The 25,667-nt window shown below is 34.9% G+C and overlaps 2 protein-coding genes across 2 annotated transcripts; both read left to right on the forward strand.

Moving 5' to 3' along the window:
- Positions 1–9,996: 9,996 nt before the first annotated feature.
- On the forward strand, positions 9,997–14,793 carry LOC146533953 (uncharacterized). The gene has a single exon (XM_085193813.1). It carries the CDS (start codon positions 9,997–9,999, stop codon positions 14,791–14,793), a length of 4,797 nt encoding a protein of 1,598 aa, XP_085049939.1.
- Positions 14,794–14,911: 118 nt separating this feature from the next.
- On the forward strand, positions 14,912–15,556 carry LOC146533954 (uncharacterized). Its single transcript, XM_085193831.1, has one exon. The coding sequence runs from the start codon at positions 14,912–14,914 to the stop codon at positions 15,554–15,556; it is 645 nt and encodes a 214-aa protein (XP_085049957.1).
- The last annotated feature ends 10,111 nt before the right edge of the window (positions 15,557–25,667 follow it).

Here is a 25,667-nt window from a genome sequence, read left to right on the forward strand (position 1 = left end):
CCAAATGCTACTTTATAAAGTACCTGCATTTTTTAGTGTCAGTCGCACACTATATTATGTATAAATTTTATTTCTTTTAGTTTTAGTCAGCTTCACGCGTATTCAGGAGGGTAGGCAGAGGGAACCTAATATTAAGACTTTCGGTTCTCCATTCTCCGTATTTCTGGAGGCATTACGTGTTATGTGAGAGCGAAGAAATGATTATATTCTTACATATAAATAAATATTCCATTTTCTCGAGTTGGGATTGAACCCACAACCAGTCGCGTTTACAGTCGCTTGTGCCCCTGCGATACAACTGGTCCGTTTTAGTTCTAATACATTAATTATAAATATCACGCTGGCACTGCTTTTATGTTATTATATAAATAAATTGTGTAAGAATTTAATTTATTTTATTCATATTATTCAGAATTTAATTCTATTAGATAGTATTAGGCGCTAAGTATGTATCTAAATCACAGCAAAGAATCTATACGTGATTTGTTTTTTTTTCTCTACAGTGTGGAAAGCAGTAACCCATTGAGCTGTCTGATTTGATAAATTGGTATGAATTTGCATATAAAAGACTTAAAATTCCAACATCTAAGTCGACTCTACTCTTTTATAAACAATTGCAAATAATTCGTTTTTAACATATATGATATATCAAATATACTAAAAAATATCTTTGTTTATTTTGTAATTAATTATATTTATCTAGTATAATTGTCTTCGATTATAAAATATATTTACTATTTGGTACGTGATTAGAAAATATTATGCCTTATTTAAAATACGTAGTTACGTACCGACTGCTTATAGGTGTGGTCGATACAATTATAACTGGAAGGATTCCCTTTCCGGTTTGCCAGGCTGTTGAACTTCCTAGAACTTAACTTAAAGGGAGTCTATATTTACTTTTTGTTGGCAACCATTCTTGCGTAACCTGCCTCTTGTTTTTATGTTGTAAGAAACATGTTTGTAGTTTAGTCGTTATAGAACAAGTCATATTGCTATTACTACGTACAAGGTAATTGAACGGTCAATTTGTTAGAGTAAATTGTAAAACTTGTTCGAGAATAACCTTTGTCTATGAGTTTTGTATTTATTAGATAGCTATAGATATTTTAATTATAAAGAACCATTGTAATAAAAGTTCATGCAATTTTTTCAATATTTTAACTATTTATAAATGTAATATATATATCAGTATATAAAAAAAATGGTGCTTTGGTTGTGCATGATATGAGTCAATCTTTACTTTATGAAGGCAAGTCAACGGCGCGATCAAAAGCAAACATAAAAAATATATAATTATTATCTTAATATAGACATAATACAATAATAATAATGATAACATATATTTAGCATATTATTATCATATAACGTGCGGTCCAGTAAGGCCGGGCAGGACGCTTTAGGCAATACGCACGTCTTTGAAATACGTTGCCATTGTGAACCTTTCGCTGAATAAATATTTTAGTTAGCGTAGCGTACCACCCAAGCACACATGATTGATCTTTGAGGGGCAGATATAAATGGCTCGAATACATGCTTATATTATCGTTTGTACCGATAAGGGATATTTATTTTCATGTTTTTTTTCTTATGGTGCGTCGCTTGAATAGTTTTACTAGATACTTTACGGTCTTTTTATTGTATTTGTTTATTAAAATATTACTATAACTGACTGTATTTTGATATGCTGATTGTCGATTGACTATGCTTTGTCGAAAATCTTAAGTTTTCTAAAATTAAATTTATATTGAGCCAAAGCTTGTGTTAAAAGTGAAGCTTGTGCTTGAGGCGTACATCAAAAATTTTGACATTGACATTGATTTGACACTTTAAGATAAGCAAGCGAATAAACAAGGAAAATCCCAATTTTTTGCATCAATAAAATATATAATTTTTTTTTTAAATATTCATTCAAATAGAAACTTACATTATTAAAATAATTTATATATACATTTTAATATTATAATCAGAACTAAATCAGAATTACAGTAGGATTTTTTTACATAAGAAACTTAATTTAATAAAGTTCAAATTATAATATAGAAGAAATTGTATTCTTTTGTATTGTATTTTAGTTTCTTTACAATAGACAGATGTGTTCTCCCGTTGAACGCGGCATACTCTAATTCACAAGTAAGTGTGACATGTATCAGTTTAAAGAAGCCGACGCATAAAGTAACTTGTAGGTGGTCGTGATATTCACAAGACCAAGAGTGTTAAATATAGGTACTATTAGTACAAAAATAGACATAATACTGTTCTATTATTAGTAATAACCTTGTTTTGCATGAATATAATTTAATATGTAAGCATATTGTTTAAATTAATTAACCTAAAAGTTTTTGACACGCGATTTAAGTATGCATAAATATTTTTATTTAAATATTTATTATTATATTTATTTACGTATTTAAATTAATCTTGTTTCTCCGTTATGGTAAGACAGAGAGCAATGGCAGAAAATGTAGAGCGAAGTTCTTAGCGCTATGGCCTCCATAATATTAGGTTACAATAGAAAAAGCTTGATGATAATGGAAAAAATATTTTAAAAGCTTGACTTTTCGTGCGCGAAAATCTTAAATTTCACATAATTTATTTTCTATAAAAAACATTTATTTATAAAATTGATAATGATTGTAATTGGTTACTTAATGTCATTGTCTAGCACGCCATTAATCATTACTGTGCTCAGTAAGCGCAAAAACCGCCTAATTGTAATAATGTACGTTTTTTTATAAATGACAAAGGTACAGCCTTTCAAGATACTTGTAATTTACTTTTTATAGCCCACAGATAAATAATATCGTTCGTGTTCCATCAGCATGTCGTCCGCTTTTTAAGGCTAAGTACTTTTATTATAGTTAATGCTGTCAACATTTCGACTTGTCTTGAAGTTGTAAATGGTCAATGCTAATAATTTACATTAAAATACTGAATTAATATATCTTAATATGGAATTAGTTTGTTGATTCAAAATAATTGGTTTAACTTTTAGAAACAACACAATGAATTATAATAAGCAGGTTGAAAAAGAAGACTATTTAATTTAATATTATTTTAGATCGGAAATTTTCAAAACCGTCATATTTATAGTTAATTTATGTATTTTTAACCACAGATAATTTAAGGTCTTTCCGTTAGATAAAGTTTACTTATCGAAATCCATGAATTGTTAGCTAATAACACTCACGATAATCTCTCGTCGTCTTTTTTTCACAATTGTAAAAGTGCTCCAATTTAGCTGAAAATAATAAAATATTAAGAATTTTTATTTTAGATGTTTTTATTTGATATAATGTTGTTGTTATATATTTAATTTATGTATATTACTTGTACTTATATAATGAAACATACATTGTAGTATGTACTTAGGCTTTCGCTAATAAGATTAGATATAGACAGATGCATTTTCAATTTAAAAGTATTCTTCAAAGATAAGATAATGTAATTTTATTAGGTACGGTGCACAAAAAGATATGAATTGTTCATAAATAACTGCAAGTAGAGTGAGCACTGCACTGCGTTTTTAGAAATTATGTTTTAATAAACATGATTGTAATTTTTAGCTGAGTAAATTACAACAAGTATGACGTAGTCCTAATTCATCCAAATTCACCTACTTATACTTTAATAATAAATAATTAGTTTGTATAGCTTTATGTCCGAAAATCCAAAGCATAAATAAAATTCTTATGTTATTTACATATATAAGATAATAATTATTTTTCCTTAAATATATGGATAGAGCTTTACTTCATTTTTGTTTATAACTATAACAAGAAATAATATTTGTATCTTCTGTTCATAAGAGTGTGTACACAACCTCGCAGTGATTACTCGGGAGCGCTCGTTTGAACGTCAATCAGGATATTTTTTAGTGGTTTTTGCTTCTAGCTCTACTATAATTGCACATCATAAATCCTTATTGTGGACGCCATGATGAATACCAAATGTAAAATACGTTATTAATCACTGATATTATTGTATTTTGAACGGACCACGTCATTTATGAAATGATATAGTTAATTGGTATCTTAAATCGATATCCATTAAAATTCAAATTAGTGTCATTATTTAAAAAAGTGGAATTCCAACGAGCATGTTGTATTATGTAAATAAATTGATGGAAGTCATAAAAACTACAAAAAAAATGTTGACGTCGATAATAAGGTAATAATAATAAAAAAACTTTAAATATTAAAGTATATGTATATGTTTGTTAGCTTTGTAAATTTAGAATTTCTTCTTTAAATAAAATTTAAAAATCATATAAATAACTATTGTTAACCATGCTCAAAAGAAGAATATTATATTAAGGTTACTTTAAAATTATTAAGCATTCTCAATTCACATATTTTACTGAAGTCTTTTTACTAAATGTTCATAATTCATAATATGTAATTTTCTTAAATTTTGCTATTTTATTTTAGAGTAAATCGTAGTTTTAGAAAATATACTGAGTAGCCATTGTCCATTAAAAAATCATTAAAAACACCTACATAATACAACTATCCTGAGAAACTTGAATGATTTAAAAAAAAGCGATTGTTATAACTCGCGAAGAATATTAAGAAGGATAATTTTGCTCTCATCCGCGCTACTATAATTACATTAGCTATTGCATCATTACCAACATTATCTAAAATATGCTATACTTTACACTCTGTTTTATTTTTATTTTTAATGTTTATTTTAAATGAAAATACGTGCTTACATGCTGTGAACGAGTTGTTACCGTTTATATAAATATAAGAGATATATAGACACTTTTGTTGCCAACAACTACCTATTTTTACTTACGATATCATTTACTCTATGTAAATAATTTTTTTGATAACTGTAGACATAGTTATCGTTTGAAAACAATGTTAAATATTAAGAAGATTTCTTGGGTACTCCATAATTTATGAACGTTTCTATATCAAGAATCATGATGAATGCAGTTCTTGTGATATACTTACAGTGATGTTATCTTAAAACATGATATATTACCATATGCGTTGTCTCACGTCTCTTACATACCCGTATGCACTGTATTATAAAGATCTATATGGTGACAGTCTTAAAGAGAGCTGTGTTATCTTTTTTTCCAACATGAGGTTAATGCTGTTAGTCCTATTGGCCTTTATAGCGACACCAGGTGGGTAGGGAAGAGGGTACTCTACCTTTGCGTTATGTGGCTGCTTGAGCGGTGTCCGCTGCGGGACTCGAACCTCAACTTACAGCCATCGATAAGGCTTGTTATCATTCATTACTCATAATTATATTTCAACTAGACTAAAAATAGTTTAGTAATAAAATACTAAAACGTTTATAAAAAAGACTCAAAAAAATAATATTAAAATTAATTATGTAAAAAAAAACCGTAATGAATACTTTCACTAGTGTCAAAATAAAAAGGACGTATAAACTAAAACTAACTAAAAGTATATATAAACTAGAAATGCCGATGCTCTGGCGCGTGAGCAACATTCAGAGATAATTTGACGTGTCCTGTCAGATAACCAGCTTGCTTATCCTACGACAGTCGGCTAAAAGGCAATACCATTAATCTCAGTTGACAGCTCAATTACCTTCACTCTCGCGCATATAGCACCAGGGTTTGATTTGTATTTTGCGTCAAGGCTCCAAGAGTCGTGGAAACTCGTTTTATTTCTGCTACAGTCGTATACGGAGAGCTGTCATAAAACTTGATGGCACTAAAAACACTGTTTTGTTTTACGAGTAGTGAGTACACACTTATATATAATTTTCAATAATTGGCCGTTATGAGTTACGGCTAATAGCCTTCTTGGTTTTTATTGTGAGTGGAAATATTTGTGAATAATTAAATTTTTTATAACTCTACTAAGATATTAAATGAATTATTTTGTGCTATACACGTCCTAGGAAGCTGTCAGAGTTTACAAATATACTTTATATTCCGATAACAATTGATGTTGTTATTTTTATTAACATTTGTTTTTTTTTTGTTTTATTGTCTTATCACCGTTCTATACCGTTCGTTATACACCTTTTAAACCTTTTAAATAAAACTTTATGTATAAAGCTGTAGAGCTTTAATATAAGTTTTTGCTGTGAGGCGCCATCTAGAAATAGTCCTAGTAACAATTTGGTTCCGTGTAATCTAATTCAAATGCTTGGTGCACGTAGAGATGTCGTCCGTCAACTATAGAGAATGTAGTTACTTGTACAGTTGTTTAGATGGCGTAGCTTTTTAAAGTAATAAAATGATATGTAGAAATAAAAATATGTCTTCAGTATCACAGACACATTGGATACTGACCAAGATACACTCCAATCTAATTCGTAAAGACATTTTCTACTCATCATGTGGAATATACACATCGTGTGGGATGGTCATGTCAACAATCACTGCGCGGCGCGCCACTCGGTCTACTAGTACCATATCAGGTCTATTGGCAACAATATATGTGTTAGCAATAGACCGATCCCAGTAGAGCAAAGCACATCTATTCAAGAACAGACGTAGCATTCTACCTGTAGTATAGCACGTCTAATTCCAAAATACCATATTGACGAGCAAGTTGTTGGTATATTATCTTGGCTGCTTGACGGTGTCTATGCAAATTGTCATCGTTAGCAAGAAGAGAACAACTAGAGATAATATGTCTGAGGGACTCCCCATGTCGAAGACACGCCTGACAGATATCGATATTACCATCTTTCATAATATGTCTCTGGTAGTTTCGTATTTTGATAACTTCGTCTAAAATTGCACAGACAAAACCTTCAGTTTCCCAACAAAAATTCCCGAATTGTAACTAAGATAAGTAGATATTATTATTACGGCAGCATAATAAAACATAAAACAACATCAAAAATGTAAAAATATGTAAATAAAACTTTTTATAACCTTATCGTAAATTAGACCTCTAAGTTTTCTCCGTAAAGTGTCAAGGGATGCCGTAGAGCTAATTATGCACGAGCAAGGATTTCAAAATAATTCAAATGTCTGACGAAGGACGATTCCCTATTAAATAATTCATGAGGGTGGTGCTACGTCACAGCTGCCGGCAAGACGCGAGCAGCTCTAACTATAGTAAACAATGCAGGTAGCTTTTCCTAAATTTATTTATTTTAATCTTATTTTTTTTATATTATTAATATAAACTTTATTTCACGTGCGTTTCTATATAATTTACTCAAATGCCATTTATATGTATATACAATATTCTATATGAATATCCCATTACGAAACGAAAATGTGTAAGTTACTAAAAATTACGTAATAAATGAATGCAAGTTGTGCGTTCGATTAACTTAATACGCAATGCCTTCAGAATTCGGTGGAAAGTAGGGAGCGGAGTGTTTTAACACTGCTTACACACTGCAAATAACAACTTGGCGGTAAATTTAATCTACCATTGATCAAGTAAAGAAAACTCGTGACAGACATGTTTCACTTACTCCCCTAACATATTTTCCTTTGTTATTCTAATAACATATACGTTCCACGATGTGGATAGTAAAATTTTCTCCTCCATTCGCACATGTGCGGGTGATAAAATCAACATAAATTGGGACACCCATTCATTCACCTTCGCAGTACGTAAAGTTGGTGCGCGTGTAAGTAATGCTCGCTGTTTTAGTCTGATATTTACGGCCGTTCACACGTGACTCGAGATCATTGCGAGCATTAGGGTAGGTGTTGAGGCTATGAGAGTCACCCACTGAATACGGTCTTTGTATTCAAATTATAATTTTAACTTGCCCTAAAAGACATGTATGGAGAGGAAATGGTACCTGGTAAACTAATTATACGTTATTTTAGTTAGATTTCTCATTTTTTTTATGTATAAGGGTAGTTATTTATGTAGAAATCTTAAATATATTGCGATAAGTTCCATGCAAAAAATGCATATTGTTTTATTTATTGCTATAAATATTAGTATAGTAGTTTTCACCCAACTTTAGAAAAGACAAAAAAATATTGCATTGCAAAAATGCATTTAATTTAGATGCACAACTTTTAAATAAAAATACTTGTTAAGATAAGAAGTGTCTTCAGTTAATGAAGCTGACTAATGGTTACTTACAGTGTTCGCGACAACCGACGCGCATCATCGGCTGTGAACTCGTCACAACATGTTAGAGACTGTTTAGTTTGGCAAAAAGTGACGTCATACCACTCTCGTAATTTTGAATGTTATTATTAGTGTCTTTTCTAAATTAATAGTGTTTTTTCCTTTGTAAATAAGTAATTACATTAAATAATAAATATAAATAGATTTGGGTTCCGTTTTAGATAATAATTTTCGACTTTATATCTTATTTGTATAGTTGTACTATGATTTGCCGCATTAATCGCTTTTTATATAATAGTAACTTCCGTATAGTAAATTTTATTATTAATTATTGTTTGTCATAGTTTTCTGTAACAAAATAACAGATTTGTATATTCCTAATGTGTGTAATTAATTTTAGAGAGAATTTTCATTGTAAAAACTCATGTAAAATTCGTCATCGTAACAGCATTTTTCGTAATTTAATAATAGATAATACTTAAATAGTATAATGTTTTATACATAGATAGATAGATATTTTTATGTTCTTTTAATATGTATAAATTGTAAAAACATCCGATTTTTAGTTATTAAAATATAAATGTAAATGTGTGATAATCATAGTAAAAATATTGTTGTAAATAAAGATAAAACGGCTCGGTGGCTCGCGGCTCTCGTTACCGTTTAGCTCCGCGCAACGGAGGTGCGCGTCGGGCGAGACAGAGACAGTCGGCAATCAACGGTGAGCACAACAGGAAGAAGATAGAATCGGAACAAGACACGAATAGAGCCGACAGTCACCGACCGTTATACAGTGATCAACATCTTGTTTCAATATCCTGTTTCAACATCCTGTTTCAGTATCTTGTTTCAATGTATAGCAAGAACGTCTCGCAAGAACGTCTCACAAGAAGGACTCCCAAGAACGTCTCACAAGAACGTCTCACAAGAACGTCTCACAAGAACGTCTCACAAGAACGACTCACAAGAACGTCTCACAAGAACGACTCACAAGAACGTCTTGGGGTCTCAGCATACTCCGTGTTCCCATGATCTGGAACCTATAGTGTGCAGGGCGTCAGCGGCTCATTCACTTGAGTTCCGCCCGTCCGGTACAACGTGCTGGTCCTTCGAGCTGGATCTGGGGACTCCTCACCGAAGCTGAAGCATCATCCGTCATCGTGCAAGTTATCGCAGTGCTCCGTCGCGCAAGTGCTCCGTCGCGCAGTACTCTATCGCGCAGTGTTTTCCGTCGCGCTCGCAAACGCATTCGCCGTCGCGTTTCGCATCCGTATCGACTGTCGCGCTCGCAACTGCGCTGACGTCACATATCCCGTCACGTCGTGAGTGTTTTGTGCATCCGCCTTCGTGAGTCTTCGTAAGTGCTCCATCGCGTAGTGCTCTCCGTCGCGCCGTGCTCCATCGCGCAGTATATTCCGTATTGACTGTCGCGCTCGCAACTGTGCTGAAGTCGCCTTACTCGCCTGTAGTCTTCGTGAGTGTTCGTGCATCAGCCTCTGACATCCGCCTTCGAGTGTTATCGTGAGTCTTCGTGAGTGTTCGTGCATCAGCCTCTGACATCCGCCTTCGAGTGTTATCGTGAGTGTTCGAGAACCTTCGTGCATCCGCCTTCGAGTATTATCGTACTACATCGCGCAGTGCTCTCCGTCGCGCAGTGTTCTCCGTCACATAGCGCTCTCCGCTGCGCTCTCCGCCGCCTCCGTTGGCGTCCGCATTGACTGTCGTGCTCGCTACTGCGCTGACATCTATCGCGCCGTAAGTCACGTCGTGAGTGTTCGTGCATCCGCCTTCGAGTATTATCGTAAGTCTTCGTGAGTGTTCGTGCATCATCCTCCGACATCCGCCTTCGTGTGTCGTCGTTCGTCTCCGAGAATCTTCGTGCATCCGCCTTCGAGTATTATCGTTTCGTCTTGGTAAGTTTTACCAATTATCGTAGGTTTTTACTAAGATGCCTATCACAAGATCAAGAGGTCGATCCGAGGGATTGAGATATGAAGCCGACCCTTCATCTAGTCACACAGAGGTGACACACCCGCCTACGAATACACAAGAGGATTCCGAAATAGAAAAGAACTTAATAGTACCAAGTGACGAAAAGGAAGACTCAAGAATTATTTCAATTAACAAGGAGGAACAATTTGAAGGCACACAAATAAAGTCGACAACTTCGAAACGTGCAAACTCGAAGAAGTCTACGAAATCCAGACGTAGAGCAAGAAATGCTCGTGAAGAAATACTTCGCATCAAGCTTGAACTCGCGCAAATAGCTCTGGAAGATGCTGAATCAGATAGTTCAGAATCCCAGGAAGATAATATATCGAAAACCGACTACGTTAGCTCCTGGATTGAAGATAATGCACAAATCGTACAAAAATCACTTACACCATGTGCAGATGTTCCGAGGCAACCACATCCAGTGCCGTCATGCTATAGAATGCCTCAACATCCGAATATCGGCAACAATTCCGAAAATCAACAAGCAATACAGAGAGATTCAACAAAGGAAATAGAGGAGCTAAAAAAGGAAATAGAAAATTTGAAGAAAAGATGCGAAAAAGCCGAAACCGCTCCTACATCGTTGTGTATGAAAACAGAGGTACCTAAACCTACAATGTTACCTCCATCATCGTCATACAATTTTCCCGTCGCGTCCAAAGTCATCATGGATCTTCCTACATATAGTGGAGTGTTAAATGAATGGCTATCATACAGGGCCATATATGAAAACACTAAGGGATACTTCAATGAAGTTGAAAATACAGCCAGAATTCGAAGAAGCCTAACTGGAAAAGCATTGGAAGTCGTCGACACACAACTCATAGCTCATTCAAAACCGGATGCCATCATAGAAGAGCTTGAAATGAATTTCGGTCGTCCAGATGCAATCGCATATAGTGAATATGACAAGCTTCGATCTCTACCTCGTTGTGCTGACAATCCAAAGGAGATACATGCATTCGCCAATAAGGTAAGAAGCAGTGTCAATCTGTTTCGCGCCCTCGATTTACACAACTTTATCACTGCGCCAGATATAACGAGGGCCCTTCGTGAAAAGCTACCATCGTCGTTATGTACCAGGTGGTACGAGGAACAAGCATCTATATTCAAACCAGACCTGACGCACTTCAGCGAGTTTCTCACCAAACAAGCAGCATGTCGCACACCTTATTCAACAGAGATCCCGCACTCAGAGCCTACTCGTCGTGTGATACATAGAACGCACAATACTACCGAAGAAAGGAAAACTAATAGATTTCATGGAATGGTGAAAAGTACGTGCAAAATTTGTAACAAAGAAGGTCATCACAGTATTAGCTGCAAGAAATTTCAAGATGCCAACTCAGATAAAAGATGGGAACTCGCCAAAGAACACCGACTGTGCTTCAGATGCCTGCGGTTCCGACAATCAGGACATTCCTGTAAACCACAGAAGTGCAATATTAAGGGATGCATCGGTACTCATCATCGATTACTACACTATGATAAAAAGGAGAAATCAGAAATTCGAAATCAACAAGAAGAAAAGGAAACCGTGGCCAACGCATGGGTACCGTCAAAGGCGCATGCTTATCTTAAAATCATACCAGTCAGAGTTCATGGACCGGCGGGAGAAACCTCCGCATACGCTCTATTAGACGACGGATCAACTGTATCTCTCATAGATGAAGCTTTGGCAAAGGAAGTCGGTGCTGAGGGACGGCTGGATCCTTTAAAGATGGAAGCAATCGGGGATATAGTTATTGAAACGCCGGGATCAAGGCGTGTTACCGTGACACTTGCTAATTCACAGAAAAAGAAGATTAGCTTTACAGCTCGTACCGTTCCGCATCTTAATCTTTCCCCGCAAACAATTCGTGAAGAAGACTTAGCTGCCTGCGATCATCTAATAGATTTGAAGAACCAGCTCACCTACGACTCAGCCACGCCTAAAATTCTAATTGGTCAAGACAATTGGAATTTACTACTCGCCGAAGATGTCCGTATAGGACCGAAGAACCAACCAATCGCTTCACTCACGTCGCTCGGGTGGGTGCTACATGGTGCGCACAATAGGACATTGGGTCAGAAAATCCATTTCGTCAATCAAGTTACTGCTATTGAAGATAGAATGGATGAACAACTGAGAGATTACTTTGCCTTGGAATCTCTTATCATTAATCCGCGTCGGCCAGACTCTGATCCAGAAATAAAGGCTGAAAACATTTTGAAGAAACACACACACCGTTTACAAGATGGGCATGTTGAAACCACACTTTTATGGAAATCAGAGAACAGCATCATGGTTAATAATTATGAGTCGGCGCTGAAGAGGCTCATATCAATAGAGAGAAAAATTGATCGTGATCCTGAACTGAAAAGGAGATACACCGAACAAATGGAATCACTCGTCCAGAAGGGCTACGCTGAGGTGGCACCTAAAAGTATCTCTCCAGGCAGAACATGGTACCTGCCACACTTCGACGTGCAAAACCCGGCTAAACCAGAGAAGCTTCGCATTGTTCACGACGCCGCTGCTAAAACCAAAGGTATGTCACTAAACGATTTCCTCTTGACTGGACCAGACCTTCTTCAATCGCTTCCTGGAGTCATGATGAGATTTCGCCGTCATGCTTTCGCTGTATCAGCCGACATAGCCGAAATGTTTATGCAAGTCAAAGTAAGACCTCAAGATAGGGATGCCCTTCGCTACCTGTGGAGAGGACACCGGCGGGAGGGAACTCCTGAAGAATATCGCATGACGTCGCTTATATTTGGAGCTGCGAGTTCACCATGCACCGCGATATTCGCTAAAGATTGGAACGCAAAAAGGTACATCGACACGCATCCAGAAGCAGTGGAAGCTATCATCCACAACCACTATATGGATGACTACCTAGACAGTTTCCGAAGTATAGAAGAAGCTATAGAAACTTCCAAAAAGGTCCAACATATCCACGGAGAAGCTTGTTTCAAACTCTGCAAGTGGGTTTCAAATATCCCGAAAATAATAAATGAACTTGAAAAACAATCAAATATGACAGAAACTATTAACCTGGGTACCAAAGAAGAAAAGATTTTGGGTTTAATGTGGAGACCGTCAACCGATGAATTACGATTCAATTTAAAACTAGCAAGATTACCGCCCAGTTTATTAAAGAAAACAGCTCCTACGAAGAGAGAAGCTCTGAAGATAGTTATGTCACTCTATGACCCACTTGGTTTCGCTTCACCCGTTACTATTCGTGCTAAACAAATTCTTCAAGAATCTTGGCGAAGAATTATAGATTGGGATCAACATCTGGATGAAGATCTTTCCAAGCAGTGGGCAGAATGGATGCTACACCTTCAGAAATTGAAAAATGTGAGCTTACCTCGATGCTACTCTGGTTATAGTGATGCCACATCTGTACAACTACATATATTCAGCGACGCCAGTGAAACAGCCTACGCAGCAGCTGCCTACTGGAGGGTGGTTGCTCCGGATGGAAAAGTCCAAGTCAACATGATCATGGCTAAAGCGAAAGTAGCCCCGCTCAAGGTTATGTCAATTCCTCGTTTAGAACTACAAGCAGCCGTCATGGGAGTTCGCATAGCAGAAGCTGTCATAAAAGAACATCGTATTGCGCCGGAATGCAAAATCTTTTGGACAGACAGTAAGACAGTTCTGACGTGGATAAGAAATGGAGCCAGGTCTTATAAGCCATTTGTCGCACATAGACTAGCAGCCATTGAAGAATATACCAAAGTTGAAGAATGGCGTTGGGTACCTTCTAAGCTCAATGTCGCCGATATAGCCACCAGAGAAGTACCATCTGATTTTGGAGCTGATCATGAATGGTATCACGGGCCTGCCTTCTTGAAAGAAAATCCGAGTACCTGGCCTATCGAAAAACCGGTCGTGTCAAATAATACTGGTGAAGAACATACTTTTACCGTTAAAGAACTCCAGCTGAAGACAAAATTACGTGAAGCAATTCCTGATCCACAACGCTTCTCAAAATGGGAGCGACTACTTCGTGCCACAGCTAGAGTCTTGCAATTTTTAGATATTTGCAGAAATAAAAAAGAGAAGATCTTTTATAAGCGAACACGTAGAAATATGGAATCAGATCCTACGTGGAACAAACGAAGAGAAACATTGCAAAAGAAATCTACTACTCTACATAGCAAGAAATCTATGGATTCCAACAATTTTCTGATATTGGATTCGAAGTACATTACAAAAGCAGAAAATCTTCTCATCCGAACATCTCAAGAAGAATCTTTCAATGAAGATATCACAGACTTAAGATACAACAGGACTATTGCCAAACAAAGTCGCCTTCATTCATTACCCGTAGAACTCCGAGATGACATTGTCGTTCTTCGCAGCCGTATAGCCGCCGCCGAGGGAATAAAAGACGAAACAAAGAAACCACAAGTCTTAGATGGAGATAACTACATCACACAGTTATATATTGATTGGACCCACCGTTGTCTTCACCACAGCAGCACCGAAATAATAGTAAATGAAGTACGTCAACATTTTTGGGTAATTCGTCTTCGTCCCACCGTGAAAAGGATAGTTCATCAGTGCCTCAAGTGTCGTATTCGCAAGGCACAACCCCCACAGCCTTCTACGGGTGATCATCCTAAATCCCGTCTCGCTCATCATCGAAGACCATTTACATACACCGGCTTAGATTATTTTGGCCCTCTCACAGTAGTCGTCGGCAGACAACACGTGAAAACGTTACGTCGCACTCTTCACGTGTCTTACCACTAGAGCAGTTCACCTGGAAATCGCCGCCAGCTTAAGCGCAGACTCTGCCATACTTGCATTGCGAAGATTCGCTGCACGTCGAGGACGTCCTTCCGAAATTTACTCAGATAATGGTACAAACATGCATGGAGCAGACAAAGAACTTCGAGAAGCATTCAAAGAAGAAGCCAGTCGTCGAGGCATCGCATGGCGTTTCATAACACCATCTGCACCATTCATGGGAGGCGCATGGGAACGTCTTGTTCGCTGCGTGAAAACAGCTCTATACACTATTCTTCGTGAGAGATATCCCCGAGAAGAAATTTTGGCTACATTACTCTGCGAAGTAGAATATACTGTGAATAGTCGTCCCCTCACACATGTTTCTGTAAACAATGACGACGAAGAATCTATAACACCCAATCACTTTTTACTTGGGGGTTCAGCTCGTCTACCTGTACCTGGCACATTTAGTGAGGACGACATCGATAGCAAAAAGCAGTGGAGACGCTCACAGATATTAGCGGACATGTTTTGGAGACGCTGGGTTCGCGAATATCTCCCTGAACTTCAACACCGGCGGGAGCCTCATGGTCGAGGCCCTACTTATGAAATAGGTGACCCGGTACTTATAGCCGACTCACAACTTCCAAGAAATACGTGGCCAAGAGGACGCATAGAAAAAGTATATCCAGGTGCAGATGGACAAGTGCGAATAGTTGAAGTACGCACTAAGGGTGGTCTTCTGAAAAGGCCAACCAAAAAACTCGTTCCGCTTCCAAAGTAAGAAGACGTCGTCGCTCACCGCGGGAAAGATGCAGCATCACATCGAGACCTGATTCTGCACGGCGGGAGAAATGTTCGCGACAACCGACGCGCATCATCGGCTGTGAACTCGTCACAACATGTTAGAGACTGTTTAGTTTGGCAAAAAGTGACGTCATACCACTCTCGTAATTTTGAATGTTATTATTAGTGTCTTTTCTAAATTAATAGTGTTTTTTCCTTTGTAAATAAGTAATTACATTAAATAATAAATATAAATAGATTTGGGTTCCGTTTTAGATAATAATTTTCGACTTTATATCTTATTTGTATAGTTGTACTATGATTTGCCGCATTAATCGCTTTTTATATAATAGTAACTTCCGTATAGTAAATTTTATTATTAATTATTGTTTGTCATAGTTTTCTGTAACAAAATAACAGATTTGTATATTCCTAATGTGTGTAATTAATTTTAGAGAGAATTTTCATTGTAAAAACTCATGTAAAATTCGTCATCGTAACAGCATTTTTCGTAATTTAATAATAGATAATACTTAAATAGTATAATGTTTTATACATAGATAGATAGATATTTTTATGTTCTTTTAATATGTATAAATTGTAAAAACATCCGATTTTTAGTTATTAAAATATAAATGTAAATGTGTGATAATCATAGTAAAAATATTGTTGTAAATAAAGATAAAACGGCTCGGTGGCTCGCGGCTCTCGTTACCGTTTAGCTCCGCGCAACGGAGGTGCGCGTCGGGCGAGACAGAGACAGTCGGCAATCAACGGTGAGCACAACAGGAAGAAGATAGAATCGGAACAAGACACGAATAGAGCCGACAGTCACCGACCGTTATACAGTGATCAACATCTTGTTTCAATATCCTGTTTCAACATCCTGTTTCAGTATCTTGTTTCAATGTATAGCAAGAACGTCTCGCAAGAACGTCTCACAAGAAGGACTCCCAAGAACGTCTCACAAGAACGTCTCACAAGAACGTCTCACAAGAACGTCTCACAAGAACGACTCACAAGAACGTCTCACAAGAACGACTCACAAGAACGTCTTGGGGTCTCAGCATACTCCGTGTTCCCATGATCTGGAACCTATAGTGTGCAGGGCGTCAGCGGCTCATTCACTTGAGTTCCGCCCGTCCGGTACATACAGTAATAATACACATGTTATACCAAAATTAGTACACTCGATAATTAAAGTATTTTTTCATTGATCAATTTTTGTTAATAAGGGTACTTAGTAGTATCTTTAATTAATATCTGTTGAGTGAAATATCTAATATATAATAATAATTATTATTATTTAAATGTTACTTACATTTATTTTCTATTTCAATAGAGTACAGTTTGATTTTGGAACATTAGGTAAATGGGTAAGAGAACTGACGTCGAGATGCAAAGCGACAAAGTGAAGCGAAATATTCCACGATATATTCGTAATTAAAATGTATGTGGTCATACGAGTAAGGTGTAGAAATACTATAATTAATTTATTATACATATTTGAAATGTAACCGATGATATCTAGTTTTTATAAAAAAAGTAGTAAATGTATAATTTTCAATGCATATATTTTTAAAAGATGACTGACTTTCTAATCATCAAAAGACAAGAAGTTTTATGACACTATAAATTTGATGAAATAAATATTTTTTAAATTTTATTTTACTTAAGTTTTACATTTAAGGCAATTACCAATAGCAAATGTACAGTGGTAAGCAAAAATAAAAAATGTAAATTAAAACTGCCAACCTGCACGCTATCGTAGAATCGTAACTAGGAACAGAGGCGTGATCTGCCTGACGCTCACATCCGTACGATCAGCAAATCCCATTGAGCAAGAAGATTGGAATTTGGATTTAGAGTGACCGCCGCCGACCGTAGGCTACGCCGTTGCATGCAGTTTTCCCTTATTCAATTGATAGAAAATGCTTGGATTTAAAAATTCTCCATTTTTTTCTATCCACACAGCTTGGTGCGCTGGGTACGCTGAACTGTGTGCTAAGCCATTTAATTGTTTAAAGTCTTGTATTTAATATACTGCCTAATATAAATTTTGCATAATAAATTTACACTTTTTAATAGCTAAGCTATAAAGTGAAAATTTACAATAATCCTGAAATTGGCTTCTGTAAAACCTCGGTGAACGAGTCTGACTCGCACTTAACCGGTTTATTTTAATAACTAGGTACTAATATAGATAAATGTTTCCTATGTTGCTGATTATGCTTCTTATAAATTTGGGCAGTCTATTTTGTGTTAAAGGAATTTGTTGTTGGTACCTAAATGATCTAAAATCCGAAGCAAGTAATGCTTACCGTTTAAATGATAAATATTATTTAAATCCACACCTAGGCACTTAATAATGCCAAAAGAAAAATATATTTTTCTCTAAGCTTTAACTTACTCGTATAAGTTATAATTTATGAGTGTCAATAACAAGCCGTGCCGCTATATCTCCAGACTCTATATGAAGACATCAAAGAACAAACTGACAACAATTTTTGATTTATAAATAAACTAGTGGACCCAACGCGGCTACGCCCACTTGAATTATACGAATATTTATTAGATATATTTATGAAATTATTTTCAGTTTTCAATAGAGAAATGCGTTAAGTAAGCTCATTTTGGGTGACGTTTTCTAAGAACAAACTTTGCAAATCGTTGCTTAGCAACGGTCGACGGTTGTTATTAACATGGCAGAATAAATTGCATGTCAAATTAATAAGTATTTTAATATATTGGTATATATCGAAAATATTACAAATATGAGAAAAAAAAGTATCCTATGTTCATCCCGAGACCCTCAAGTATCTCTATATGAGTATTTTATTACAATTAAATTAGCGGTTTGGTCCTGATTGCGTAAAAGACAGACAGACAGACAGAGTTACTTTCGAATTTATAATATAGATATGGATAACGATTCAACACAGATCCAAAAAAACATGTACATATAAAGCAATGAAATATTTTGGTCTCGTAGGTAAACAACCACCCGGATTCGCATTGAATGATAACGAATAGAGGTTCAAGAGTTACCCAACGGTCAGTTTAATTTTACTGAATACTGTGCTCGGAGCGCCTTTCATCAAAGTTTCGGTTAGGAAGCGACGAGCTTGATATTGAAACGATAGTTTTTGAAACATAAATAATTGTGTATATGACATATCAACTATGTTTTATTTATTTACTCGTACATTTTAGTAACGCCACGGACATTCGGCGGAAGGTGGGAAACGGAGTGTCTTAACATTAGGTTCCCTAGGGAAATCGAATCTGATATTAGTTTTTAACACACAGCTTAACATCGTTTAAATACATGTTTTATCAAAAATATTATTTAAATTAAAATAGTAGGTAGTAAGACCAATAAATAGATTATGAAAATTCAGTTTCTCAAAAGTTAGTGTACCTTTAACCTATTCATTAGTCATCCTATCCTATATCTTATAAATCTTATAAAACAAAGTCGCTTTTCGTGTCTGTCTGAACTTTCTAACTCTTCTTCTTCTATACCACCCAACGGATTTTTATGCGGTTTTCACCATTAGGTCGAGTATTTCTCAGGAAAGGTTTATATATAGTTTATTATTTGTACATTCTTATGTAAATTAACATAAATACGATAAATGTGTCTAAAGTCCTACCCGTTGAGACACTTTCGCGCATGCGCTGCTTTAATGGTAAGTACTACATGAAAATAATGTACTGGAGTATTGTTCCTCTTAATAAGATCTACAAAAAAGTCCGCGACAGCATATTTTTATCTTTTAAGAATAACGTGTAGTGATCATATTTCTGTCTAAAAATAGTAATTTCAATATCTTTTTTATTGTGAGGGATATTTTTCCATAATGGTATTAATCCTTATCCTTTAAAATACTTTATTAAATTTCTACGTTAAACGAAGATAAAATTTACTTTTTAAACTATTTCGAAATTGCGAATAGTTTTAGAGAAAAACGCATTTAATTGTTGACACATTTCGCGGTTGACTCATCAGCTGTGCCGACTCAAGTTTTACTTATCCCTTACTCTCAGCATATAAATAAGTATATTAGTTACGTTGGCCATTTAATGTAGATCAAAACTGTCTTTTACTGTTTTTTCATTTTAATAAGTACTTTAGAAGTTGTTACAATATCAAAACATCCTTGCTGCGAAACGCGCCCCGCGACGTTTTGCTTATACAAGCGCGTCATGAGCAGTCATCGGTGGTTCAGTGGTAGAATGCTCGCCTGCCACGCGGGCAGCCCGGGTTCGATTCCCGGCCAATGCATTCTATTTAATTTTCCTCACAGGCAGCCACATAGTGCTTGCTTTTCATCAGGGACAGAATACCCTCTTCAGCATTAACCACAAGCTCGAAAAAAAAACCCGCCCGCTATAGAGGCATAGCAACGAAGATTTAGATGCGTTTGCACGTATTGGATAATTGGAGTTGAATGTATTATTTCAGCGCGATATATTTGGTTTCATATTTTTTGTAGTAGTTATTAGTAGGTAGGCTTTTCCAGTCCAGTAGTAAAAGCGGGCGAAGCCGCAAGGGGGTCGCTAGTTTGTTAATAAAATGAAGTTAATAATTTAGAAAGTCAATTTATATGTATATAACATATATATATTATGTTTATCGTAAAAAGGTAAATCAATATTAATAAAACACGTCAATTTCGTAAGTAAAATGGTAGAAATAAAAATTAAATTTCAGCAATAAGTGGGCTACATACAAAGGAAACCTCAAATCCATATCTGAGCGCGATGCTTCCGTACAACTATTGTGTCGGATAGGCAAGTTCGTCCCCGCTATTTAGGTCAACCTCATTTTACGAGTTTGCGTCAAGCATTCTAGATAAGAACGGGACCTAAAGTACATTTAGGTTTTCCAATTTTTATCTCCAACTTGTTTCTATAGCAGGTGTAGTTTAAAATAATATATTGTTTTTGTTTTGGAATTAATTATACCAAATTTAATAAATTAATTTTATGTATTTTTTGGTATTACATCTTGAAATTTGATTAAATTGTAAGATTTTGTTAAATTATTTCATATAGGATTTCCAAAATAATACAAACGTGTAGAACGTCTAATTATTAATATCACAGGCAGCAGCAAGTACTGTTGCCGAGCAATCGCGTTTAAATCGAGCTAAAGTAATTGGAGTAAGATTTCATGTTATTCCTAACTTAATTTATTGGGTTAATATTGTATATAATTATATTTAGTTTCGTTTTAATATAATATAATCATTTAAGTATACGGTCCCGTAAAACAAAGAAAAAATCTTCTAAAGCTTCTAAGTCATCACATACATACGAGCATGCATGCCGCATGCCCAAGAAGTAGGAATTTGCACAACACAAATATGGGAAAAATCTGAAAAGTGAAAATGTTATAAATATTTCATAGAAAAAATAATTACAAACATATATTTACAGTTCATTTCATACAAAATGAATGTGGACGTATATATTAGTAAATAAAAACTTAAATTAGTAAATTTTCTTAAGTTGTACTTCACGTTTAACTACAATCCTGAAATTTGTATTAAAGCCTAGGGGGACGAGTCCGACTCGCACTTAACTATTTTTTTTTCAATTTAAGCAAAACTAAATGAATGTTTCAAATACTTTTTAAGACATTGTGTCTCTTTTTTAAGACATTACTATATGATAAGCGATATACAAAAGCTATTTGTTATAAGGTTGATATGTATCAACTGTAACAAGACAAATTGGCTTCGTTTGCTGTACCGATACCCATACGTTTCCTTAACGAGGAGATATTCATTATTGACCACTAGGCTCTAACCATGTAACATTGCATAGCCTTACCTTACATATCTATAATTATAGATTTCGTGAAATTCTAGAATAAACAGTAATTTATGTAACTAAACAAGTTTCAATCGTAAAACAATTAAAGTTAATTTAAGCGAAAAATGTTGCGGCGTTAAGTTGCGCAATACCTCCAGAATTCGGCGGAAGTACCTAAGGAACGGATCTCGACACTAGGTCATCTGCCTACCTGGCTATGTGCGGGATACTGCGTGAAGCTGGGCAAAAAAGGTTAATTTTTTTGAGTTTCGATTGAAAACATGTGGTGATGCTAGATGCTATCAAGTTTCATATCTAACAACTTTCAGTAAGGAGACATCATATAAGATGGAATCGATAATTACTTCTTGAAACGACTGTTGTTTTTGGTACGGTACTGTAATGATTTTATATAAATAGTTTTTATATTTACGATAATTTGTTATAGAAAAATGTAAATCAACCTCTTTGTTTAATAAAAATATATATTTGAAAATTTATACATAGAACTAGCGCGACGCTTGATGCGTTGAAAATTCTGATGCGCATTATTAGATTTGGAGCTGAAGAGGAAAGTGGTCCTCTAGAATAAAATATTGTATTATAATTTAAGATATACATTGTACAAGCCTAATGGTATCTAGCCCTGGAAGAAGTATAAGTTCTGTAAAAGTCCTGAGATATGAATTGTAGAAGCCTAATGTTATTTAGCCCTGGAAGAAATATAAGTTCTGTGAAAGCCTCGAGGTGTTTGATTTCATTTCAATTCAGAAGCGGGATCAGATTCAGCCCCAAAGTGAGGTACGTACAACAAAAACATGGAAATCAAGTTTTCCACTGCTAGCTTTTGTAGATATTATTGATCGGAGAGCTTTTGATTGAAAATTTAGTCACTTTAAGAGTTATTATGCATTTTATTAGAATAGTATGAAGATAAAGTATATTTTATAGAATAGTGTGATGATGAAGTATATTTTGTAGAATAGTGTGATGATGAAGTATATTTTGTAGAATAGTGTGATGATGAAGTATATTTTATAGAATAGTATAAAAATTAAGTATAATTTATAAAATAGTATGAAGATAAAGTATATTTTATAGAATAGTATAAAGATTGATACACGGCTAAGGATGCCGTAGATGAATTAGTGGTCAGCGTGCCACAGAAGAATGGTTAGAATACCATAGATGAATTAGTGGTCAGCGTGCCACAGAAGAATGGTTAGAATACCATAGATGAATTAACGGTCAGCGTACCGTAGATGAATTATCGGTCAGCGTGCCGAAGATTGATGATTGATATTATGTATTTAGAGTAAGAGCCTGCTTGCTCGAGGCTGGTGGTGGCCTCGGTATGTCGGGCGTAGTAGTAAAGTAAAACATTAAGTAAGCGCCTGCTCGTGACTGATGATTGCGGCAGTCAGGCATAGTGTGTAGTAGTCTTTGTAAGTAATGTATGCTTAAATTATTATGTTTGTTTATTAATATTGATTATTTTAGTATTTTTTTTTTCTTTTGATTGATTCTGATTTATTTATTGACATTTTGACGATCCATTTTAAATATTTTTTGAATGACATTTAAAAGAGAATGCTTTTGAATTGATAATTTATAAATACACCAATTAATTTATTAAGATTATTAGTTTTTAATGACATTTGTTGCATTAATTTGAGGGAAATGGAGTCGGATGCTGAGACGCACCCTAGAGGAACCACCCAGTGGAATGATGGCAATGACAAACAAAAAAAAAGGAATTTATCGAAAATGCAAAACTTCGAGATCTTCGCGGCCGTAGGAGTGATTTACATCTTCTGATGAGCGGTTCATCTGATGTGATAAAGCGCTTCGGTGACATAAAGACAAGCAAAGGAACTTTTTACTGGTATATAAAAGCAATGTTTAGATTTATAAATTTCTGTATAATAGATAAGAATTAAAGTTAAACTTTAGTTACTGGTATTATAAAAGTTAATAGATCACATTTAAATGTAATTCCGCAATTTGTGTGACATATAGAAAATTGGCTTACATAAGTAAATGAGTGTATAAATTTTGCTCGTTTGCTTATAATGGGTCTTGTGAGGAAATAATTCGTATCTACAAAAAGTTTAATAAAGTGCTTTGAGCGAAATTATGATCAGTTTCTCAAAGAAATGAAAGCTAATACTAGACAATAAAAAAAATATACATCAATATTTCTGTAATAAATTACCCTTAGCTTTACTTTTAGATCTGGTTAAAACGAAAGAAAAAAGCTATTTTCTGTATTAGGATACTCGATAAACCTATTAGAAATGTAAAAAAACCAGAAGATTTATTGATTTATCTCAGATATCATGCATTAAAAGTAGAAAATTAGTCTCACTCGGGTATCGGGTCAGGATTAGGATCAGGATCAGGATCAGGTACCGTCAGTGTCATAAATATCATAGGTCATAACAGTGTTAGTTTGGTCTGGTAGTTCAAAATTTTATATATTGAAAGATATATATTTTTTATGTATCAATTATTGTGGCAACAAATATATTAAACAAGATAAATAGAAACACGATAACAAAGTCACAGCATTAGGTTCTGCCACCAGTGTAGTACCACCTACAAGTTTCGACATTTTTTATTTCCAGTAGAATTCATATATGTGATTTATATCGGGTTGGGGTGATTGGAATAAATTAATTAAATTTGTTTCTATGTACATAAGAGTTTATTAGCATACACACGTTACAATTTTATTACTAGCATAATTACAATATGTACAGACGTTGCAAATTATGTGTAAATTAGAGAAACGACAGTCACAATTAATGAATCATCTCACTTTGTTGTCTTTTAGCGTTATCCAGTCTGCTTTGATTTATAGCAATTATTATCTTCTTACGTTGGTTTTGTATTCACACGTATTCACTATTTTATCGCACTATTTAAACGCTATGTTTAAAAAGGTAGTATATTGTCTTTATATATATTTTTCTCCAGTTCCAAAACATATTATTTAGTACAAAATGTATATTTATGTATTCTGCCATTTTCTTTATGGTAGCGAATTGAAACGCACATAGAGCGAGTGTCAATATCTGCATTTCTTAAGCTCATAAATTTAATAAACATGTAAACTAAGACTAGTAAACTTGTTAGTTTCTCTTCACCTCTCTTGGACCTCTGTCCAGGGGTTTACTTACCTTTTGAAAATTCATCTGATGACTAGGCAGGCGTTAGTGCTCTAGTTGTAGATGAGATTTTACTGCATTTAAAATATGCCGTTCCGCGTTTGTTGCTTACCTTGTCTTAGTCAAATTTGTCACGAAGATAGATGTTTACTCTCTTACGAACTCGAAACTTTAACAATTGGTAGCTCGTAAAAGATCGCAATTTGTTTGCTGGTAACTGTAAATAATAATAACTGCTACGTACGTAGTTATTTAAACGCGATTCTGCTCCCCTTATGACAACATGGTGGTCACAATTTAGTGTATTTTCGTTCTGGGACCGCATCGTCAACGTAGACTTAGAAACAATGTTTATACGTTGAAAATTACATTTTTAGCCGATTCAATAAGTTCTTTTGCAGCAATTTTGTCTTACAAACGTGCTTCATATTAACATAACGTTTTTATTCATAAACCAATTCTAGTCATTAAGCGTAAATGGGCAATAAAGATTTCTAAATTTATTTATAAAAATTAAAGTATCTCAAAAGAAATATTTTTTAGGAAATTACTAGGGAAGTTACATAGGACTAAAAAAATAGTTTTTGTAGCATTGTGTATACGTTAAGAAATAATACGGAAAATTATTTTTTATTTATATAAATCATAGTTTTTAAAATTTGATTTAGCCGTCGAAATTACTCGTCCTTGATATATATATATGTATTTTTTTTACCTAAATTCAGTAAATTTCAATTGCAAAAATTTGAGGAATTTTCGGAATCGGTTCTTTAACGAGTAAATTTTACAACGCAAAGAATATTTGATGGTTTAAATGACTTTTATGTAAATATGGTTCAACAGATAATCGTTTCGAATATTTCAGCCACAGCCAACTCTCCTTGCATGTCGTTCCGTGGCATGGTTAGGGATTGCTGTGTTTAGGTCGGTCTTGAATAGTTCAGGGAACATGTTGTTCTACTTAATTAAAATTGGAATTCTCATATTGGATGATTTTAAAATAAAAAAAATAACTTTGTAAAATCGTTATAGTGTTTCTCATGAGGTTATTCTTTACATTACATAAGAATTTATTTACTACTAGTGGGCCCGTCCGGGGTTACGCCCGCCTGAAAT

This window comes from Heliconius melpomene, chromosome 12 (genome assembly GCF_056956725.1).
Source record: "Heliconius melpomene rosina isolate 202511_hmr_F chromosome 12, ASM5695672v1, whole genome shotgun sequence".
NCBI lineage: Eukaryota > Metazoa > Arthropoda > Insecta > Lepidoptera > Nymphalidae > Heliconius > Heliconius melpomene.